Below are 23722 nucleotides of genomic sequence, written 5' to 3'. Positions count from 1 at the left end.
CTTAGGGGAGCTGGCAGATTGTTTTTTCCTGTTTTTTAATTTGTTCTGTCTCCAAGGCCAGGAGAATGGCTTAGGGAGTGTGATGAGTCCTACTTCCAGTGCAGGGGATGTGGCAATCTTTGAAGCTGGCTAGGGACCCGGTGCAGAGCAGGGAGGGGACAGGTAAATGGGAGAGAGGTTTTTCCCAAAGGGAATGTTTTTTGATCAACGCCATAGGTTAGACACATATACTTATCTTTTGCTGATTGATCGCTGCTTTTCACTAGTTCTGGAGGCTTCAGTAGACTGCTTGCCACTCAGTCTCTCCCGACATGGAAATCACATCCCAAGTGCCGCTTCTTGCCTCACCACTCACGCCAGCCGGTCTTGGCCTGCAGGGTGCCGATTACCACTGGGTCAGGTCCTGCAAGTCCTCGCTGCTTTTGACCCCTCTCTCCCTACCTGTGCCTCTCAGTCCAATTCCTCAGCTTTGCCTTTGGTGTTAAGGGCTCTTAGATTGTCACACACAATTGATTCACTTGTTTTTTGGGGTCTTCATTGTAAGAGGGACCAGAGGAAGCGTCTGACCACTCCACAATGTTGGCCCCGCCTCATCAGGAGTTATAGCGATACTGATTCAAAATGAGAATGTATTTTTATTCTTTCATTTTTACCCTCAATATACTTTGTGTTTTTTTATTTTTTATTTTTACTGTTGATTTTAGATTGTATTAATAGGTTTACCTTTCAAGGAATCGGTAATTAATTTTTATGTTATTTTTAGTTAAAGCATTGATAGATGAAGAGGTGAAGAACGGAATTCCTTCTGCCAGAATTATTTTGGGAGGATTTTCTCAGGTAAGATGAAGTTTTGGTGGTGTGTCAGCACCCTTAACATACTGTCTAGAAGTCTGTGGGTTCAGTCCTTTGCTGTGGTGGAGTCCTTTTTATGGAGATGTTATAGACTCTAGACTGATAGACTTACCTTTAATGCTGGTGGTGCAATGGTAAACCACTCGGCTGCTAACTGAAAAGTTGGCAGTTTGAACCCATGGCTGCTCCTTGGGAGAAAAGACCTGGTGACCTGCTCCCATAAAGATTACAGCCTAGGAAATGCTATGGGGCAGTTGTACCCTGTTCTTTAGGGTCACTAGGAGTCAGAATTGACTCAGTGACACATAACAACAATGCTGGATTACGTTTGAATGGACAAAATTTTTACTTCATACCCTCTAATTTTTCTAGTTTTTTTTTTTAATCTGTTCATCAGTAGCCTTCACCTTATGGGTTGTGTCTTCAAATATTTTTATTAAGTAAATTGATTTTTTTTAAATTGGTTGGAACCTGGGATACTTTTTCTCAAAATAAACAGCGTATACGTATTGTTAGGATTCTCATTTGCTGCTCTCTGCCTCCAGTGAAACAGAAGCCTAGTGCGGCCAGCTTAGGTGCAGGAAGAGAACGCTGAGAGGAACAGTGAGGGGTAAGACAGAAGAGGGTGTCTGCCAGCTTAGGTACGGGAAGAGAACACTGAGAGGAACAGTGAGGAGTAAGACAGAAGAGGGTGTCTGCCAGCTTAGGTGCGGGAAGAGAACGCTGAGAGGAACAGTGAGGAGTAAGACAGAAGAGGGTGTCTGCCAGCTTAGGTACGGGAAGAGAACGCTGAGAGGAACAGTGAGGAGTAAGACAGAAGAGGGTGTCTGCCAGCTTAGGTGCGGGAAGAGAACGCTGAGAGGAACAGTGAGGAGTAAGACAGAAGAGGGTGTCTGCCAGCTTAGGTACGGGAAGAGAACGCTGAGAGGAACAGTGAGGAGTAAGACAGAAGAGGGTGTCTGCCAGCTTAGGTGCGGGAAGAGAACGCTGAGAGGAACAGTGAGGAGTAAGACAGAAGAGGGTGTCTGCCAGCTTAGGTGCGGGAAGAGAACGCTGAGAGGAGCAGTGAGGAGTAAGACAGAAGAGGGTGTCTGCCAGCTTAGGTACGGGAAGAGAACGCTGAGAGGAACAGGGAGGAGTAAGACAGAAGAGGGTGTCTGCCAGCTTAGGTACGGGAAGAGAGTGCTGAGAGGAGCAGTGAGGAGTAAGACAGAAGAGGGTGTCTGCCAGCTTAGGTACGGGAAGAGAACGCTGAGAGGAACAGTGAGGAGTAAGACAGAAGAGGGTGTCTGCCAGCTTAGGTGCGGGAAGAGAACGCTGAGAGGAGCAGTGAGGAGTAAGACAGAAGAGGGTGTCTGCCAGCTTAGGTACGGGAAGAGAACGCTGAGAGGAACAGGGAGGAGTAAGACAGAAGAGGGTGTCTGCCAGCTTAGGTACGGGAAGAGAGTGCTGAGAGGAGCAGTGAGGAGTAAGACAGAAGAGGGTGTCTGCCAGCTTAGGTACGGGAAGAGAACGCTGAGAGGAACAGGGAGGAGTAAGACAGAAGAGGGTGTCTGCCAGCTTAGGTACGGGAAGAGAACGCTGAGAGGAGCAGTGAGGAGTAAGACAGAAGAGGGTGTCTGCCAGCTTAGGTACGGGAAGAGAACGCTGAGAGGAGCAGTGAGGGGTAAGACAGAAGAGGGTGTCTGCCAGCTTAGGTACGGGAAGAGAACGCTGAGAGGAGCAGTGAGGGGTAAGACAGAAGAGGGTGTCTGCCAGCTTAGGTACGGGAAGAGAACGCTGAGAGGAACAGGGAGGGGTAAGACAGAAGAGGGTGTCTGCCAGCTTAGGTACGGGAAGAGAACGCTGAGAGGAGCAGTGAGGAGTAAGACAGAAGAGGGTGTCTGCCAGCTTAGGTACGGGAAGAGAACGCTGAGAGGAGCAGTGAGGAGTAAGACAGAAGAGGGTGTCTGCCAGCTTAGGTACGGGAAGAGGACGCTGAGAGGAGCAGTGAGGAGTAAGACAGAAGAGGGTGTCTGCCAGCTTAGGTACGGGAAGAGAACGCTGAGAGGAGCAGTGAGGAGTAAGACAGAAGAGGGTGTCTGCCAGCTTAGGTACGGGAAGAGAACGCTGAGAGGAGCAGTGAGGAGTAAGACAGAAGAGGGTGTCTGCCAGCTTAGGTACGGGAAGAGAACGCTGAGAGGAGCAGTGAGGAGTAAGACAGAAGAGGGTGTCTGCCAGCTTAGGTACGGGAAGAGAACGCTGAGAGGAGCAGTGAGGAGTAAGACAGAAGAGGGTGTCTGCCAGCTTAGGTACGGGAAGAGAACGCTGAGAGGAGCAGTGAGGAGTAAGGCAGAAGAGGGTGTCTGCCAGCTTAGGTACGGGAAGAGAACGCTGAGAGGAACAGTGAGGAGTAAGACAGAAGAGGGTGTCTGCCAGCTTAGGTACGGGAAGAGAGTGCTGAGAGGAGCAGTGAGGAGTAAGACAAAAGAGGGTGTCTGCCAGCTTAGGTACGGGAAGAGAACGCTGAGAGGAGCAGTGAGGAGTAAGACAAAAGAGGGTGTCTGCCAGCTTAGGTACGGGAAGAGAGTGCTGAGAGGAGCAGTGAGGAGTAAGACAAAAGAGGGTGTCTGCCAGCTTAGGTACGGGAAGAGAACGCTGAGAGGAGCAGTGAGGAGTAAGACAAAAGAGGGTGTCTGCCAGCTTAGGTACGGGAAGAGAACGCTGAGAGGAGCAGTGAGGAGTAAGACAGAAGAGGGTGTCTGCCAGCTTAGGTGCGGGAAGAGAACGCTGAGAGGAGCAGTGAGGAGTAAGACAGAAGAGGGTGTCTGCCAGCTTAGGTACGGGAAGAGAGTGCTGAGAGGAACAGTGAGGTGTAAGACAGAAGAGGGTGTCTGCCAGCTTAGGTACGGGAAGAGAACGCTGAGAGGAACAGTGAGGAGTAAGACAGAAGAGGGTGTCTGCCAGGTTAGGTACGGGAAGAGAACGCTGAGAGGAACAGTGAGGAGTAAGACAGAAGAGGGTGTCTGCCAGCTTAGGTACGGGAAGAGAACGCTGAGAGGAGCAGTGAGGAGTAAGACAAAAGAGGGTGTCTGCCAGCTTAGGTACGGGAAGAGAGTGCTGAGAGGAACAGTGAGGAGTAAGACAAAAGAGGGTGTCCTCCTTTTCTTAGTGGTGAAAAATAGGTTATAAATATAAACATGGGGTGTTTATTTTGGTATCTCCCCTCCTCCCTTTCTGTCCTTTCTCTCTCACCCCCTACACTTTCCGTAGACAGAGTGATCTCATACTGACCTTGTGTCTTCTCTTTAGCATATCACCTGTTAGCCACCCCCCCCCCATCCACAAATTGCTCTAGTTTCTAATCTGCAAATCTTCTAAATCAACAATTTAGTATTCAGACTCCCTGAATTAGGGAAATGTCAGAATTTGGGGGTATTTTAGAAGATAGTATTCAGTAGAAAGATTGATTTGGTTTGTTGAAATTCACAGATGATGTACATTGTAATGCACATTGTGATATAGACAGGCATAGAATTTAATGCTTGATTCAAAAGAGAGTGTGTATTTCTGATTCATTGGTTACAGTTAACAGAAATGAACTCGTAATAGCTTAAGCAAGAAAGGGGGAAGATAACCGAACCAGGGCCTCATCTACCCTGAGCCCAGAAGAACTAGATGGTGCCAGGCTACCACTACTAATTCAATTCTACTTCTAATCAGGGACACAATAGATGGACCCTGATAGAATGGGGAAAAATGTGGAACCAGAGCCTCAGATTCCTAAAAAGAAAAAAAAAATCAGACCTACTGGGTTGAGGCTGGAAGACTCCCAAAGACTATTGCCTGAGACTCTTCAAGCCTTAAACTAAAACTAACCCCTGAGGTCACCTTATAGCTAATAACAAATTGGCTCAAAAAACAATATCATCTGTGTTCCTTTAAAAAAAAACCACCTATATGAGACCAGTCAACAGTTACTTTAAAACAAAGATGAGAGTGTAAGGGGAAAAGGAAACTAATGGAAATGAAACAACTGAAATAGAAATAATGAGAGTGTTCACGCATGGTAAAGAATGTAACCAATGCCACTGAACAACTTGTGTACAAATTGTTGGATGGGAACCTAAGCTGCTGTGTGAAACCTCACCAGAATCACAGTAAATATTAAAAAAAATTTTTTTGCAATAAAGTAACAGATGAACTTGTTCGAAGAAGTAGGGGAAAAAAGGTGGTGGGGGGGTATGTCATGAGTCTGTGGACCGTGTCAGGGAAACCAAGGAAGGCAGTGAAGCAAGGCCTGAGGAAGGAGCTGGAACTAGGCTTTGAAAGCTGTTGGGATTTTCTCTCTGTCACTCATCTCTGTGTTTCTCTGCCCGTCTGCTTCATTTTTCTATGTTGGCTGTCGGATTCTGCTTCCTGTAGCTCCTCTAGCTTCTGAATTTATATTACACAGTTCCAGCCACACAGAGAAGCTGACTGCAGTCACTGAATCCCAATTTCAAGATCCTGGGATTAAAAATATGGCAGTCTTGGATGGGAAAGAATCTAATCTGCGCATATGATCCAGGGACCCACAGCCTGGTCGGGGTGACCTGGCATCTCGATGACCAGTAGGAATGCGGTCCCCAGAACACAGGGTGTCGTGAGCTGGGCAGGCAGATCCTCTAAGTTGTCTACCACATGTTCCTTAGCTTGAACTTAGGAAATAATACCTATTTAAGACTAGATTTGATTTTACAGCTGAGATTTCTCAGGGGAGAAAATGGTTACCATAAATTGGGAATATCCCTAAGGTGTTTTTTTTTTCTTATACTGTAAGTGCAGCGATTTACCGCCAGCGCTGTCTCCACGGATCGGGAGCCTGCGTGCTCAGTGCGGTCTTTAGTGTAGACAATCAGTGTAATCAGTGTCTTTTGTGTACTTCTACTGGCTTAACTGATTCAACATCATCCGCCCAATCTGATTTTTATGAACAGTATGGATAATAAAAAGCTCTTGAGTTGCTGTGACAGCTTATGTGTTCCACTGATGTTACCTATTGCTTTTCCAGGGAGGAGCTTTATCTTTATATACTGCTCTTACCACACAACAGAAACTGGCGGGTGTCGTGGGGCTCAGTTGCTGGCTTCCACTTCGGACCTCATTTCCACAGGTAGCCTGACTGATGCATACCGTGTCAGAGTCCTGAGATAAGAGACAAGTACTTAGTGTTGGTGCAGTGGCGTCACCTTTGCAAAAGAGTTTTCGTAGAGTTTTGTGATTGACTCTGAGGCTTTATTTATACACTGCAAGGCCTTACACGAAATGGGTTACACAGAAACACCTGTTCTCATGAGTTTTGTATTTCAAGAGTATCGATAAATTGCAGGATGTATATAAAAATCAGGGCTTTTTTTTTTTTTTTTGGTGAAGGGGCCTAAACACACCAGTCTTCTGTAAAACTAACGATAGCGTTCTCTAATGTGCTACCCCACACAAAATAGGTAACAAAATATCTCACTATGAAGTCTGATTAATTCTTAGGGACGTAAACTAGGAAAGCTTCTTTTTTTTGACAGGCTTTCTCATTAAACAGACCATTATAATATAATGTGAGTTAACACAATTAATAATTAAAAAAAAAAGAAAAGGCCTAAATGTTTGGCACCACAGCCTAATATCTCTAGAACGAATGATTTCTGACTTCATTGGGCAACTCTTTCATAATTAGATTTTTAAGACATTTCCAATTTCCTCTGAAATTTATGAGCCATGAAAAATTAAGGTGATTTCAACTTAACTTTCCTTTGGAACTTTTTAGATTTTTATAAGGTGCTTTGAAAAAAAACTTAGTGTATGCACTGACATAAAAATCATGGCTGAGAAACCGCTAAAAAAGCCAGTCAAGTGAAATGATTCCTTGCCAACAAAAACTGTAGCAACACAGCTGTCCCCAAAGACTACTCACAGAGCTCTACGCCGGTGTTTTGTCCCTTCGTATGGCAAGGCAAGAAACATATAAAAGCCCTTGTGTTTTTTGACAAAGCATATCTCAATTTAATGTAAGCTAAATTCCCATGAGTGGTACTAGAAAATAACTGTCCGATGATGTCATACTAATATATTAACTAAAAGATCTGGTTTCTTTTTTTTTTTTAATTAATTTGTTTATTGTGCTTTAAGTGAAAGTTCACAAATCAAGTCAGTTTCTCATACAAAAAGTTATACACACCTTGCTATGTACTCCTGGCTGCTCTCCTTCTAATGAGACAGCACACTCCTCCTCTTCTCCCTGTATTTGCAGGGCTATTTTTAACACATAAAAATAACATTTCTGTAATGTTCAATATACTTACGTTTGATAACAGAATGTTTGTCATAGAATATGATTTCTGTATGTTTAACAGTGTGAAACAGTATATCGTGCTTAGATACACATGGGAGATGTGGACTTTTTTAAAATCCATTTTAAAATCTGGGATTCTTTCTTTCTTGTCACTATATATTAGCTCTTTGATGTCATACACATAATAAGTACTGCTTAGTAACTCTTATTTAAATCAAATAAAAGCTCATGTTTGAATTTGTTAAATAAGAGCTGAGAAGAACGTGATCCAGCTAATATATACTGGCAGTTATTGATTACCACACGTGCAGAGATGCTGAAAATATAAAAATAAACTAAGCTACAATGCGCTTCAAGAAGCTATTTCATTGGGAAACATAAGGCAGAGTAATCATATACCCTGTAAAAGTTTAAATAAAGAGATACAGGGAACAGAGGGATGGAAAAAATCTTACTTCTTTGGCCAAATACAGCCTATAATTACTTAATGTATGTTGTGTGTGTATATTCGTCTACAATTTTTTGTGCCTGCCGTAATGTTCTATACAGTTGAATAAATATACTCCTTGATGATTTTTCTTTTTTTGCAGGGTCCCATCAGTGGTGCTAATAAAGATATTTCTATTCTCCAGTGCCATGGAGATTTCGACCCTTTAGTTCCCGTAATGTTTGGTTCTCTTACTGTGGAAAAGCTAAAAACATTGGTAAACCCAGCCAATGTGACCTTTAAAACCTACGAGGGCATGATGCACAGTTCCTGTCCGCAGGTAAGTATTTGAAGCCTTGATTACAGGGCCGTATTTGCAACTTCCATGTGGGTTTTTTTTGTTGTTGTTGGTAAATTTATAGGTAACAAAACATTCGCTATTTTAATATCCTTTACATGTGCAGTTCAGTGACATTGCATATGTTCATCATAATCCATGTAGTATTTAAAAAATAAATAACATTTGACTGTGGTTTAACAGCTGATTAATGCATTCACATTGAATCGTAGGTTAGCAGTCATGAGATCAGAGTTTATTCACTTTAACTCAACAGATATTTACTGATTGATTGCTTATTACATTCAAGCATTGTACATAATTCAGAGATGAATAATCAACATTCCCTTTTTAAAATAATTGAAATGAGAAGTTTAATAAGGGGTGAAGGATATATTCAGCTACTGTGTGGAAGGCAGAATGTGATATGTATTATGTTAGAAGTTTATAAAAGTGCTGTGGACCACTGAGAAGAGTGGCTGATTCATCTTAGGAGGCACTGAGAAGGTGATGGAAGAGCTAACCTGGAGCATGGGAAGGATGTTCTTAGCAACTGTACAGAGACCGGACTGTAGGAGAGGCAAGACGAGCTAGCCATTGTGGCTGGAGTCTTTCATGAAAACCTGGTGCTGTAGAACAGAGGATGTAGGGAGTGGAGACTTGGCCATTGAGAGCAATGATGTTGTGCCGAGGGTAGACTTGTTCTCTAGGCAGCAGGAAGCTATCGGCATTCCCGATTGAAGGCAGGTGTGATCTCATCTGTAGTCTGAAAACAGGTGACACAGAATCAGCAGGATTTAGTGACTAATCATCTGGGGTAAGAAAGGGAGATGTCAGTCAGAGAGGACTTAGATTTCTAGCTCAAGTGATACGAGGCTGTCATTCAGAAACGTGATAATAAGAAATGGTTTTAGAATGATAGGAAGGAAATAATATTAAGTTTAATGAACATTCTGAGGTTAATGTACCCCCTCAATAACGAAATAAGATGTTGGAAATACTCGCCTGAAGCGCAAGCCTAGAAATAGACTTGGAATCATCGTCAGTATTGTTGAGCAGTGAAGAATTTTCATGGGAGAGCATCATGAGAAAGCAAGCTGAGGAATAGACTTTGGGGGGATGCCTGTATTTAGATTCAGGCTAAGGAGAAGAGAAGTGAGGTGTTGAAGGAAGCTATGGGTGGGAAGAATGTCAGAAGGAGAGGGAGCAGTGACAGACAATTCAGAGAATGAGCAAGGAGAAGGCAGCCTCCATAACTTGAATGTTTGAGGGGAGGTTACAAGAGGTTTTGCTGAAAGGGTGAAGGAGCAAAAAGGCTCCTTTAAAATAGGAGACTGTTTAAAAAAAAAGAAACCCTTACGTTTGCAAGGCAATGCAGGGACACAGAATTAGTAAGTCTTTTGTATTAAGGAGGAAAGTCAAGAAAAGAAAACAACCTTTCAGATTACAAGACAGAGTTGATTGGGTGGTGTAAGATACAGACCAGTTTCTCTGGATGCTCAGAAAATGGACATATGATGTAGAGAAGAGGGCATCAGAAGAGATTTAATTTGGAAGAGGCTATCTGAGAGAGCCGGGGTTAAGAGCAGGAATTCTGCCTGTGGAAGTGGAGCTAGAGGAAACTAACAGAGGCAGGCAGAAGGGCAGTATAGGGGATGCTCAAGTGAGAGTGAATACAAGCCTGGACAGTGTAGAGGGATGTATTTAAAAGGGTTTTGAATTCCAACAACCAGAACAGAAACAATGAGAATGCTGACGCAGTGTGGAAAACGTAACCAACGTCACTGAACAATATGTACAGAAATTATGAAATGGAAACCTAATTTGCTGTGTACACTCCACCAAAAATGCAATAAAATATACTTTTTTAAGGAATAAAAATTAAAGAAAAATAGAATGGGAGAAAGAAATCTGCGGGTGGGGAACGGGTGGGAGAAGATGCAGTGAAGAGAAGATAAATTGAGAAGGGAAACCTTAGGGGCTGATGTAAAGAATGAAGCCCCAGAATGGGAAGTCCTTGCCTTGAAGGACAAAAAAACTTCCACATCAAGACAGAAGAGAATGGATGAATAGAAGCGGGGTGTTGAGGTAGAGAAGAGAGTAGTCGAAAGCTCACATTAGATGCTCTTTATCTTTTTAGTAAAGTAGGAAATGCGGTCACTTGATAAGACAGAAGACCTGGATAGGTGTGGAGGCTTCAAAAGGCCTAGAATGAAAAATTGATTCCTAAGCATTAAGGGGAGCCCTGGTGGTGTAGTGGTTAAGAGCTCGGCTGCTGACTAAAAGGTCAGCAGTTCAAACGCACCAGCCGCTCCTCAGAAACCCTTCAGGGCAGTTCTGCTCTGTCCTGTAGGGTCGCTATGAGTCAGGACGGACTCGATGGCACCTAACAACAACAACAAGCATTATGGTGGTTCAGGCCAAGAGTGCTTTGAACTTACTTTGAACTTAAATCATTTGCTTTAGGGGCAGAAAAAGCAGTAGTGTATGATTCAGCCAGAAAGAGAAGGTGGCTGGTATGATACGGTGCTACTGAGAACATAGTTGGAACCATAATGAAGTCTTGAATTCAGAAGGTGAGGGCTGGGCGCTCTGAGTATCCAGGAGGGACTGAGGGCTTGGGCAGTGGTTTTCAGCAGTTCCCGTGGAGCTTTCAAAAATATAGGTGCCCAAGCTCCAAACTCTGAAGCCTGGTGTTGGGTGAACTCGAGTATCTAGGTTTGTATGATGTGTCTTTAGAATGAAAGCTCCATAGAAGATTTTCTGTTCTGTTGCATTTGAGGATACTGGACTGAGTGACTAGGAGCAGAAAGTAGATGGGCATTAAGTGAGAAGGCGTGGTAGAGTGGTAAGAGGTCTGTCACAGGACGATGTCAGAACGTGAGGGTGTTAGAAAGTAGAACACTTCCTATGTGGCTCTTGTTTTTTGGGTGACTGAATTGCTATAAGGCTGAAGCTTCTCTGCATTGCTAGTTTGTGGAACTGTGAGGATAAGGTCTTGAAATACTAGAGATGATAGCAGTAAATAGGTTTGCGGGAGGTAAGAAAACTGAGCCAGATGCAGAAGTCTTCTACAAAGAAATGTCTTCTGTAATGTTTGATACATTCATTTTCATGTCTTTCCAGTCCTTTCTGAGTTATCTGCTCGTTTTCAGAGGATTAGTTATATGTAACTCCTTATGAAAGACACAGTATATTTTGTGATGATGGATATAGCGTTTAGCATTTCATTCAAATGAGGGAATTGTGAAAAGCTAGGCTTACTCACTGATTTTAGTTGCCAGTAATTGTATACTTCCTGAGACTTCTCAGTGTAGGTACTGAGAGTGCTTTCACTTTTAAAGCCATCCCTCTGGTGTTTTATATTATTCAAATATAGGAAAATACAAATGGTTGTCCTGGGACTAGATAATTGATGGGGGCTATAATTTGAATGTACATTAGTAATAATCGTAAGAAATATTCTGAAATTTCTGTTGGCGCCTCATTTCTCTGTTGTGATTTTTTTTATTAACTGTAGTAGTGAGAATGTGGAGCCCTGGTGGCACAGTTTTGGTTAAGCGCTTGGCTGCTAAAAAGGTTAGCAGTTCGAGTCCACCAGCTGCTCCTTGGAAACCCTGTGGTGCAGTTCTACTGTGCCCTATAGGGTGGATATGAGTGGGAATTGATTCGATGGCAGCAGGTTTGGTTTTTGGTTTTAGTAAGAATGTGCTTTAGCCTTACCTAAGTACACTGCGGATCTACGTAGTTACACTGTGGATAGACATGGTTACATTGCAGATAGACGTGGTTACACTGCGGATAGACAGTTACACTGCAGATAGACATGGTTACACTGCGGATAGACGTGGTTACACTGCGGATAGACAGTTACACTGCGGATGGACGTGGTTACACTGCAGATGTACGAGGTTACACTGCGGATAGACAGTTACACTGTGGATGGACGTGGTTACGCTGCGGATGGACGTGGTTACACTGCGGATGGACGTGGTTACACTGCGGATAGACGTGGTTTCACTGCGGATAGACAGTTACACTGCGGATAGACATGGTTACACTGCAGATAGACAGTTACACTGTGGATAGACGTTACACTGCGGATAGACAGTTACACTGCGGATAGACGTGGTTACACTGCGGATAGACAGTTACACTGCGGATAGACGTGGTTACGCTGCGGATAGACAGTTACACTGCGGATGGATGTGGTTACACTGCGGATAGACAGTTACACTGCGGATAGACGTGGTTACACTGCGGATAGACGTGGTTACACTGCGGATAGACGTGGTTACACTGCAGATGGACGTGGTTACACTGCGGATAGACAGTTACACTGCGGATGGACGTGGTTACACTGCGGATGGACGTGGTTACACTGCGGATAGACAGTTACACTGCGGATGGACGTGGTTACGCTGCGGATGGACGTGGTTACACTGCGGATAGACAGTTACACTGCGGATGGACGTGGTTACACTGCGGATAGACAGTTACACTGCGGATGGACGTGGTTACACTGCGGATAGACAGTTACACTGCGGATAGACAGTTACACTGCGGATAGACGTGGTTACACTGCGGATGGACGTGGTTATGCTGCGGATGGACGTGGTTACGCTGCAGATGGATGTGGTTACACTGCGGATAGACAGTTACACTGCGGATAGACAGTTACACTGCGGATGGACGTGGTTACACTGCGGATAGACAGTTACACTGCGGATGGACGTGGTTACACTGCGGATAGACAGTTACACTGCGGATAGACGTGGTTACACTGCAGATGGACGTGGTTACACTGCGGATAGACAGTTACACTGCGGATGGACGTGGTTACACTGCGGATAGACAGTTACACTGCAGATGGACGTGGTTACACTGCGGATAGACAGTTACACTGCGGATGGACGTGGTTACACTGCGGATAGACAGTTACACTGCGGATGGACGTGGTTACACTGCAGATGGACGTGGTTACACTGCGGATAGACAGTTACACTGCGGATAGACAGTTACACTGCGGATGGACGTGGTTACACTGCGGATGGACGTTGGTTACACTGCGGATGGACCTGGTTACACTGCGGATAGACAGTTACACTGCGGATGGTTGTGGTTACACTGCAGATGGACGTGGTTACACTGCGGATGGACGTGGTTACACTGCGGATAGACAGTTACACTGCGGATGGACCTGGTTACACTGCGGATAGACAGTTACACTGCGGATAGACAGTTACACTGCGGATGGACGTGGTTACACTGCGGATAGACAGTTACACTGCGGATAGACGTGGTTACGCTGCGGATGGACGTGGTTACGCTGCGGATGGACGTGGTTACGCTGCGGATGGACGTGGTTACGCTGCGGATGGACGTGGTTACGCTGCGGATGGACGTGGTTACACTGCGGATGGACGTGGTTACACTGCGGATAGACAGTTACACTGCGGATGGACGTGGTTACACTGCAGATGGATGTGGTTACACTGCGGATAGACAGTTACACTGCGGATGGACGTGGTTACACTGCAGATAGACAGTTACACTGCGGATAGACGTGGTTACACTGCGGATAGACAGTTACACTGCGGATAGACGTGGTTACGCTGCGGATGGATGTGGTTACACTGCAGATGGACGTGGTTACACTGCGGATAGACAGTTACACTGCGGATGGACGTGGTTACGCTGCGGATGGACGTGGTTACGCTGCGGATAGACAGTTACACTGCGGATAGACGTGGTTACACTGCGGATAGACAGTTACACTGCGGATGGACGTGGTTACACTGCAGATGGATGTGGTTACACTGCGGATAGTCAGTTACACTGCGGATAGACGTGGGTACACTGCGGATAGACAGTTACACTGCGGATGGACGTGGTTACACTGCAGATGGATGTGGTTACACTGCGGATAGACAGTTACACTGCGGATAGACGTGGTTACACTGCGGATGGACGTGGTTACACTGCAGATGGATGTGGTTACACTGCGGATAGTCAGTTACACTGCGGATAGACGTGGTTACACTGCGGATAGACAGTTACACTGCGGATGGACGTGGTTACACTGCAGATGGATGTGGTTACACTGCGGATAGACAGTTACACTGCGGATAGACGTGGTTACGCTGCAGATGGACGTGGTTACGCTGCGGATGGATGTGGTTACGCTGCGGATGGACGTGGTTACACTGCGGATAGACAGTTACACTGCGGATAGATGTGGTTACACTGCGGATAGACAGTTACACTGCGGATGGACGTGGTTACACTGCAGATGGCTGTGGTTACACTGCGGATAGTCAGTTACACTGCGGATAGACAGTTACACTGCGGATGGACGTGGTTACACTGCAGATGGATGTGGTTACACTGCGGATAGTCAGTTACACTGCGGATAGACGTGGTTACACTGCGGATAGACAGTTACACTGCGGATGGACGTGGTTACACTGCAGATGGATGTGGTTACACTGCGGATAGACAGTTACACTGCGGATGGACATGGTTACACTGCGGATAGGCAGTTACACTGCGGATGGACGTGGTTACACTGCAGATGGACGTGGTTACACTGCGGATAGACAGTTACACTGCGGATGGACGTGGTTACACTGCGGATAGACAGTTACACTGCAGATGGACGTGGTTACACTGCGGATAGACAGTTACACTGCGGATGGACGTGGTTACACTGCGGATAGACAGTTACACTGCGGATGGACGTGGTTACACTGCAGATGGACGTGGTTACACTGCAGATAGACAGTTACACTGCGGATAGACAGTTACACTGCGGATGGACGTGGTTACACTGCGGATGGACGTTGGTTACACTGCGGATGGACCTGGTTACACTGCGGATAGACAGTTACACTGCGGATGGTTGTGGTTACACTGCAGATGGACGTGGTTACACTGCGGATAGACAGTTACACTGCGGATGGACCTGGTTACACTGCGGATAGACAGTTACACTGCGGATAGACAGTTACACTGCGGATGGACGTGGTTACACTGCGGATAGACAGTTACACTGCGGATAGACGTGGTTACGCTGCGGATGGACGTGGTTACACTGCGGATGGACGTGGTTACACTGCGGATGGACGTGGTTACACTGCGGATGGACGTGGTTACACTGCGGATGGACGTGGTTACACTGCGGATAGACAGTTACACTGCGGATGGACGTGGTTACACTGCAGATGGATGTGGTTACACTGCGGATAGACAGTTACACTGCGGATGGACGTGGTTACACTGCGGATAGACAGTTACACTGCGGATAGACGTGGTTACACTGCGGATAGACAGTTACACTGCGGATAGACGTGGTTACACTGCGGATGGATGTGGTTACACTGCAGATGGACGTGGTTACACTGCGGATAGACAGTTACACTGCGGATGGACGTGGTTACGCTGCGGATGGACGTGGTTACGCTGCGGATGGACGTGGTTACGCTGCGGATGGACGTGGTTACGCTGCGGATGGACGTGGTTACGCTGCGGATGGACGTGGTTACGCTGCGGATAGACAGTTACACTGCGGATAGACGTGGTTACACTGCGGATAGACAGTTACACTGCGGATGGACGTGGTTACACTGCAGATGGATGTGGTTACACTGCGGATAGTCAGTTACACTGCGGATAGACGTGGTTACACTGCGGATAGACAGTTACACTGCGGATGGACGTGGTTACACTGCAGATGGATGTGGTTACACTGCGGATAGACAGTTACACTGCGGATAGACGTGGTTACACTGCGGATAGACAGTTACACTGCGGATGGACGTGGTTACACTGCAGATGGATGTGGTTACACTGCGGATAGACAGTTACACTGCGGATAGACGTGGTTACGCTGCGGATGGACGTGGTTACGCTGCGGATGGACGTGGTTACGCTGCGGATGGATGTGGTTACGCTGCGGATGGACGTGGTTACACTGCGGATAGACAGTTACACTGCGGATAGATGTGGTTACACTGCGGATAGACAGTTACACTGCGGATGGACGTGGTTACACTGCAGATGGATGTGGTTACACTGCGGATAGTCAGTTACACTGCGGATAGACAGTTACACTGCGGATAGACGTGGTTACACTGCGGATAGACAGTTACACTGCGGATGGACGTGGTTACACTGCAGATGGATGTGGTTACACTGCGGATAGTCAGTTACACTGCGGATAGACGTGGTTACACTGCGGATAGACAGTTACACTGCGGATGGACGTGGTTACACTGCAGATGGATGTGGTTACACTGCGGATAGACAGTTACACTGCGGATGGACGTGGTTACACTGCGGATAGGCAGTTACACTGCGGATAGACGTGGTTACACTGCGGATAGACAGTTACATTGCAGATAGACGTGGTTACACTGCGGATGGATGTGGTTACACTGCAGATGGACGTGGTTACACTGCGGATAGACATTTACACTGCGGATAGACGTGGTTACGCTGCGGATGGACGTGGTTACGCTGCGGATGGACGTGGTTACGCTGCGGATGGACGTGGTTACGCTGCGGATAGACAGTTACACTGCGGATAGACGTGGTTACACTGCGGATAGTCAGTTACACTGCGGATAGACGTGGTTACACTGCGGATAGACAGTTACACTGCGGATGGACGTGGTTACGCTGCGGATGGACGTGGTTACGCTGCGGATGGACGTGGTTACGCTGCGGATAGACAGTTACACCGCGGATAGACGTGGTTACACTGCGGATAGCCGTGGTTACACTGCGGATAGCCATGGTTAGTGGTAGTTTAGTTGAAACACTTTAGTGGGGATTTAATTTCTGATTTATATAACTGCTTATTAAATCACTTTATCCTAAACAGGAAATGATGGACGTCAAGCAATTCATTGATAAGCTCCTACCTCCAGTGGATTGACGCCACCGAGAGGCCTTGTGTGGAAGTGCACCAGCATCATTGCCATAGAGTAGAAGTCTGTACATGTGCCCAAACCTGAAGCTTCTCATGTTTGCAGTGTTAAAATGTTTTGCAGATAAATACCAACAATAGACTAAATATTTCCTCCTGGGAAACTTCCGGTCTTTTAAGTTTCTAGACATGTATAATATGATCCAGAACATATTAGTATTAAAGTAAGTGAAGCAGCTAGCTTCTTTTTCCCACATGTAATTCAACAAAATAATAAAATACTGTAACTAGATTCTTTATTACATTATTTGAAATTTATTAGTATGCTTAATGAAAATTTGTTCATGTATAAATGAGCACTGAAGATATAAACGGTTTATATATGCTGTGACTTAGACTGTGGGTTTATTCAAAAATTGCTTAGTCATCATGCAGTGTCTGTATTTTTATATATGTGATGATTGTAATACAGAAGAGCAATGAGATGGTATTACGTTATTTCTAATCATAGGGATAATGCTTTTATGTGTCCATGAAAGAGTAATATTACTGCTCTTCTCAATTAATGGCCCTTCTATTCTGGGGACCAGGATTTTTTCATTTTCTTTTTTTTCTGATATCATTTAATGTTCTTTTCTCCTTTCTAGAAATGTGTTCTTTATCTGTCACAGCAGACCAAATGTTGGCCCTCTGCCACAGACAGCTGCTGCCAGTGAATACTGTAATTCAACGTTCTAAATCACAGACATGTGGGGTATTAAATACATTTATACTTACGTAGAGAAACCAGATATCACTCAAGACCTCTGCAGTACTTATTTTAGAAACTGTACTTTAGTCCAAATTTAGCCCTATTTAGTTATTAGAATCTTCAGTCCCAGAAACAGGAATAATTCTGTGGTTTTATTTATTTTCTGTAATCAGCTGGAAGAAAAATCAGGTCATATTCTATTATGTTCTGAAATACTTCAGACTTCAGTCTTAAAAATTGTGTCTTCTAAGATGATTTGGCCTAAGATGAGTCTCCTTGTAGAACTGGGTTTACTTGTTTTTGTGCATATGTTTGAAACCAATTACTGTGGGAAATTAGCAATCCATCAGAAAAATTTGCTTTATTTCTATCTGCCAATGAATGTGTTTGAGATTTTGACTTAAGTCAAACGATTTTTGTGCAGACATAAAAATAGCAATGATTTATTCAGTCAGAATTTTCAGATTACTGATAGAAATGATTTTAAAACGTATTTATGGACAATAAAGGTTAGTTAAAACGCTACACGTAGAGTGTAGTTACTAGGCAGTTTACTATGTAGCAGAAATGTATGCTTGATACTTTTTAACTTAATTTTTCTGCTGTATTTCAGCTGATCAGAACAATGTTAGGAATGCATCTTTATAAATGGGTGCTAATTGATAATGGAAATGATTTAGTAATGTACTATATAGAATGTTAATAATGAAGCCATATGTTTATGTCTGGATTTTAAAATTTTGAACAATCATTTACTAAGTCACTTTCCTTTGTTCTAAAGAATATAAACTCTTGTTTCAGTTATACAAATCAGCAAAATCTTATTTATGGGAAATCTCTTATTCTGTTGAAATGTTTGCTGTAACGTGGGAAAATGTAAATCTTTTTTCACGATTTCTATTAATGTGAAATAAAATTTAATTCTGTCTCTTCTGTGACTGTTTTTCAGGTATTTTCTTATTTTAATGTTTGAGTTTCCTTTGCCATGAATGTCTCTGATGCAAAGGAGGAAAATAACGTAATCAGAAGAATATATACATTATGAGAGAAATTTTGGTGGTGGCATCATGGGTACGAAATGGAACCAGGCATAAGAAAAGCATCACTCATTACTCAATTTTAGTGGCAAATAATTTTTAAAAAAATATCAGAGAGACCCAAGTCCAAACCTCCAAAATCGTTTTTTTTTTGTGTGTGTGTCCCTAACCTATTTAAGGAAACCCTGGTGGCGTAGTGGTTAAGAGCTGTGGCTGCTAACCAAAAGGTCGGCAATTTGAATCCACCAGGCACCCCTCGGGAACCCCATGGAGCAGTTCTGCTCTGCCCAATAGGGTCGCTGTGAGTTGGAATCGACTCGATGGCAATGGGTTTTTTGTTTTTTTAACCTATTTAAGAAGTTTTGTTTCCTGTTTGTCTTTTCCTCTTACATGGTGTTCACTGGGATTTTAAAATTTGTGGCATAAATCAGTTATCCAAATAGCATTTTCTTCCTTTATATCAACACTGATATCTGACTTTCATTCTGTTTCATGTTACTAAATGAAAGTGATCATAGTAATCTCATTACCCAAGACAGGAATCCTTTCTCTTCTGTCTCTTAATCAGTCCTTCAACTACTGCTTTTGAACTGGGGATGACAGGCTCGCCTCGGTGAGGCTGCTTGTTCTGTGTTTTGGGTAGCGCTAATGGTAGGGAGAGGCTGTGCCACAAATACTGTCTCCAACTTCGACGTTATCTGCCACAGCAGCACCTTATTTCATGTGATAATCTTTAACTCATCATCCTTTTTAAAATACTGTGGTCACAGCACAGTGCTAGTAGAGTGAAACCCGTGAAAGTTGGAAGCTGTCAGAGATGGAAAATTAAAATATTTTCCACTAAAACAAGTGATAGCAAAGTGGTAAGACTGCACACTGTCAAAAGTGGAAAACCTGCGAGACCTGGAAAACAAGGCAGTCCCCTCAAATTCTGGCTTTCCCAGATTTCACTGCAATACCTTATCAGTAGGTAAACCGAAAGATAACAGTAATTTGCTTAATTATTGCAGGTACTCTGATGGCTACTGTAAAAAGTAGATACATGATAGATTTACCACCCTCCTAACCACTATTTTTATTTTTATTTTTTTATTACATATTAAAAAAGGAAAAATTCAGTTTGATAAGTAACATATTCCAGGCAGTGTGCTAACAATTTTATATCCATAATTCGTATAATCTTCACATCAATTTTTATTTTACAGGTAAGGAAACTGAAGTCTTGAGAGACAAACTGGTCACAGAGCTATTACGTGGAAGACCGAGGATTCAAATTGATGTGCCCAGCCTCAAATGGTAGAGGGTCAGTGAAAAAGAGGAAGACTCTCAATGACGTGGTTTGACACAGTGGCTGTAACAATGGGTCCAAACAGCAATGATTGTGAGGGTGGCACAGGCCTGAGAGTGCTTCATTCTTTTATACGTAGGACGGGCTGTTGCACCTGACAGCATCCACTCAACATACCACTTACATAAGAATCCCAGCTCAGACCCTGCTTTCAAGAAGCCGGACCCAAGGCATTTCTGTCTTAGAGAACTTAGAGTACTTGCCACTCTTTAACTTGGGAAGTTCTGTAAATACCTGCTTGAATGATGATATTTCAGTATATTGCCCCACCTGTTAAGGCATTTTAAACTCTACTGGTGATTACATCCAAGAAAACCCTATGTCGCAAGCCTACTCTAGCACACGGGGGCATCATGGCTCAGAATCTACTCAACGTCTAGCAACCACAGCAACAACAGCACCTTAAGATAAAGACAGGAAACTATGAAGAGTAACGTTTTTGTCATTGCAGGTGATTCTTTTGCTCTCAGAGGACTTTCCGAAGTCACAGCCATGGCTAGGGATACTGCCTTAGTCCATCCCAAGTACCCTAAGTATTATTACTTTTTAAAAATTTTTATTGTGCTTTAAGTGAAACTTTACAAATCAAGCCAGACTCTCATATGAAAATTTATAAATGCCTTGCTATATACTCCTAATTGCTCTCCCCCTAATGAGGCAGCACACTCCTTGCCTCGCTCTCTCTTTTCGTGTCCATTCGGCCAGCTTCTGACCCCCTGTACCCTCTCATCTGCCCTTCAGACAGGAGATGCCAACATAGTCTCATGTGTCTACTTGATCCAAGAAGCTCATCCTTCACCAGTATCATTGTCTATCCCATAGTCCACTCCAATCCCTGTCTGAAGAGTTGGCTTTGGGGATGGTTCCTGTCTTGGGCTAACAGGAGGCCTGGGGACCATGACCTCCGGGGTCTTTCTATTCTCAGTTAGACCACTGAGTCTGGTCTTTTTATGAGAATTTGAGGTCTGCATCCCACTGCTCTCCTGCTCCATCAGGGGTTCTCTGCTGTGTTCCCTGTCAGGACAGTCATCAGTTGTAGCTGGGCATAATCTAGTTCTTCTGGTCTCAGGCTAATGTAGCCTCTGCTTTATGTGGCCCTTTCTGCCTCTTGGGCTCATAATTACCTTGTGCCTTTGGTGTTCTTCCTTCTCCTTTGCTCCAGGTGGGTTGAGACCAATTGATGCATCCGAGTAACCTAAGTATTATTTACCTTCCCTCATAGTTTTGCTAAGTAAATAAGTGAACCAGGAAATTAAAAACGCTAAGTTCATATAGGTCCATAATTATCAACCAATCAAATAAGATCATGTCACCTAACCCCTTGTTTCTCTATCCATATACTTCTGTTTAGTGTCCCTCAAAGGTGAGGGCATTTAGCAGAATGTTTGAGAGATTCAGTTCTGAAATGTAAATATATGAGATTAGTACTTGTAATTTTTATATATGAAATATTTTTACATTTTGTTGTTGTTAGGTGCCGTCGAGTCGTTTCCAACTCATAGCGACCCTATGCACAACAGAACGAAACACTGCCCGGTCCTGCGCCATCCTTACGGTCACTGTTAGGCTTGAGCCCATAGTTGCAGGCACTGTGTCAGTCCGTCCCATTGAGGGTCTTCCTCTTTCCCACTGACCCTGTACTTTACCAAGCATGATGTCCTTCTCCAGGGACTGGTCCCTGGAGATCTGATAACATGTCCAAAGTATGTGAGATGTAGTGTCACCATCTTTGCTTCCAAGAAGCATTCTGGTTGTACTTCTTCTGAGGCTGTTTTGATCATTCTTTTGGCAGTCCATGGTATACTCAATATTCTTCACCGACACCACAACTCAAAGGCATCGATTCTTCGGCCTTCCTTATTCATTGTCCAGCTTTTGCATGCATATGAGGCAGTTGAAAACACTGTGGCTTGGGTCAGGCACACCTTTAGTCCTCAAGGTGACGTCTTTGCTTTTTAACACTTCAAAGAGATCTCTTGCAGCCGATTTGCCCAATGCAATGTGTCTTTTTGATTTTTTTAATATTTACATGGGAAGCAGTTATTTATGAAATACTTTTCTATTTTAAATATTTTTACATGTGACATTTATGTATGAAATATTGTATGTAAGAAATAATTTTATAGATGAAATGATTTTATGAAATAGTTTTATATATGAAATATTTTATAATATATTTATACATGAACTATTTAACTTATGAAATATTTTACATGTGGAATATTTTTACATATGAAATATTTTCACACAGCAATATATTTATAGATGAAATATTTTATATAGATGATTTTATATAAGAAATATTTTCAAACAAGAAATAATTTCTTATATGAAATGTTTTTATATGTAACTTTTTATATGTGAAATGTTTTCATATATGAAGTAGTTTTTTTTTTAATTTTTGAGTGAAACTTTACAAATCAAGTCAGTCTCATACAAAAATTTATATGCACCTTGCTCTGTACTCCTAGTTGCCCTCCCAGTAATGAGACAGCACACTCCTCTCAGCCCTCTATTTTCATGTCCATTTAGTCAGCTCCTGACCCCCTCTGCCTTTTCATCTCCCCTCCTGCCCACATAGTCTCATGTGTCTACTTGATTCCAAGAAGTTCACTCCTCACCAGTATCATTTTCTATCTTATAGTCCAGTCCAATCCCTGTCTGAAGAGTAGGCTTTGGGAATGGTTCCTGTCTTGGGCTAACAGAAGGTCTGGGGACCATGACCTCCGGGGTCCCTGTAGTCTCAATGAGATATGAAGTAGTTTTATATATGAAATGATTTTTATATATAACGTTTTTATATAAGACATGTTTTTCTGTAAGTACATTTTTAATCATGAAATTTTTATGCAAGTGATATTTTAATAAAATATATGAAGTATATACATATATGAAAAATATGACATCTTTACAAATGATATTTTAACAAAAGAAATATATTAGATTAAAATTAAGTATATTAACGTGAAATAATCTTACATATCAAATATTTTTATGTATGAAATATTTTGTGTGGAAAACATCTTTATATGTGACACATGTCTTTATGTGTGAAACATCTCTATGGCGAACACGTCTTTATATATAAAACTCCATTACGTGTGAAACACGGCTTTTTGCGTGTAACATGTCTTTAAGTCAATCATGTCTTTATGTGTGAAACACGTTTTTTTGCGTGAAACATGTCTCTACGCGTGAAACGTCTTTATGTTGGGACACATCTTTATTTTGAAACATCTTTATGATGAAACAGGTCATTATGTTAAAACGTGTTTATATTGAAACATGTATTTGTGAAACTCATCTTTATGTGCGAAACACGTCTTTATGTCGAAACAAGTCTTTATGTTGGAACGAGTCTTTATGTTGAAACAAGTCTTTTATGGGAAGCACTTTATATTGAAATGTCTATTTGTGAAACTTGTCTTTTTTATTAAACACAACTTTATGTGTGAAAAATGTTTTTATATGTGAAACAAGATTTTATGTCTGAAACATCTTTTTGTGTGAAACATGGAAGTATAAAACACATATGAAATATATAAGAAATATAGTTTAATTGAAATATATTTATATATGAAACATAGTTATATATAAAATATTTTTATATATGAAAAATTTGATATAAGATATACTGCTTGGCTAGCAGCCGGGAAGGGGGAACCTGGGAGGCCTGGCGGAGGAAAGATGGCTCCTAAGTCACACACTTGGCACCCTGCCATTTATTCACTCAG

The 23722-nt window shown here is 43.1% G+C and overlaps 1 protein-coding gene across 2 annotated transcripts in view; it reads left to right on the top strand.

Annotated features, from left to right (window-relative positions):
* LYPLA1 (lysophospholipase 1) overlaps positions 1-23447 on the top strand; it is a 54311-nt gene extending 30864 nt beyond the window's left edge. Inside the window, exons 6-9 of one of the 2 annotated variants that reach the window (XM_064270416.1) lie at positions 764-837; positions 5885-5986; positions 7750-7926; positions 19846-23447. In XM_064270416.1, the coding sequence (XP_064126486.1) occupies positions 764-837; positions 5885-5986; positions 7750-7926; positions 19846-19866 (374 nt within the window). In that variant the 3' untranslated portion in view covers positions 19867-23447. Of the gene's footprint in view, positions 1-763; positions 838-5884; positions 5987-7749; positions 7927-16807; positions 18542-19845 lie in introns of those variants that run through there. The other variant, XM_064270415.1, reaches the window with a different exon arrangement.
* The last annotated feature ends 275 nt before the right edge of the window (positions 23448-23722 follow it).

Source organism: Loxodonta africana, chromosome 18, assembly GCF_030014295.1.
Source record: "Loxodonta africana isolate mLoxAfr1 chromosome 18, mLoxAfr1.hap2, whole genome shotgun sequence".
Classification (NCBI taxonomy): Eukaryota; Metazoa; Chordata; class Mammalia; order Proboscidea; family Elephantidae; genus Loxodonta; species Loxodonta africana.
The sequence above is the reverse complement of the archived record's forward strand: the minus strand, read 5'-3'. Positions and strand labels throughout refer to the sequence as shown.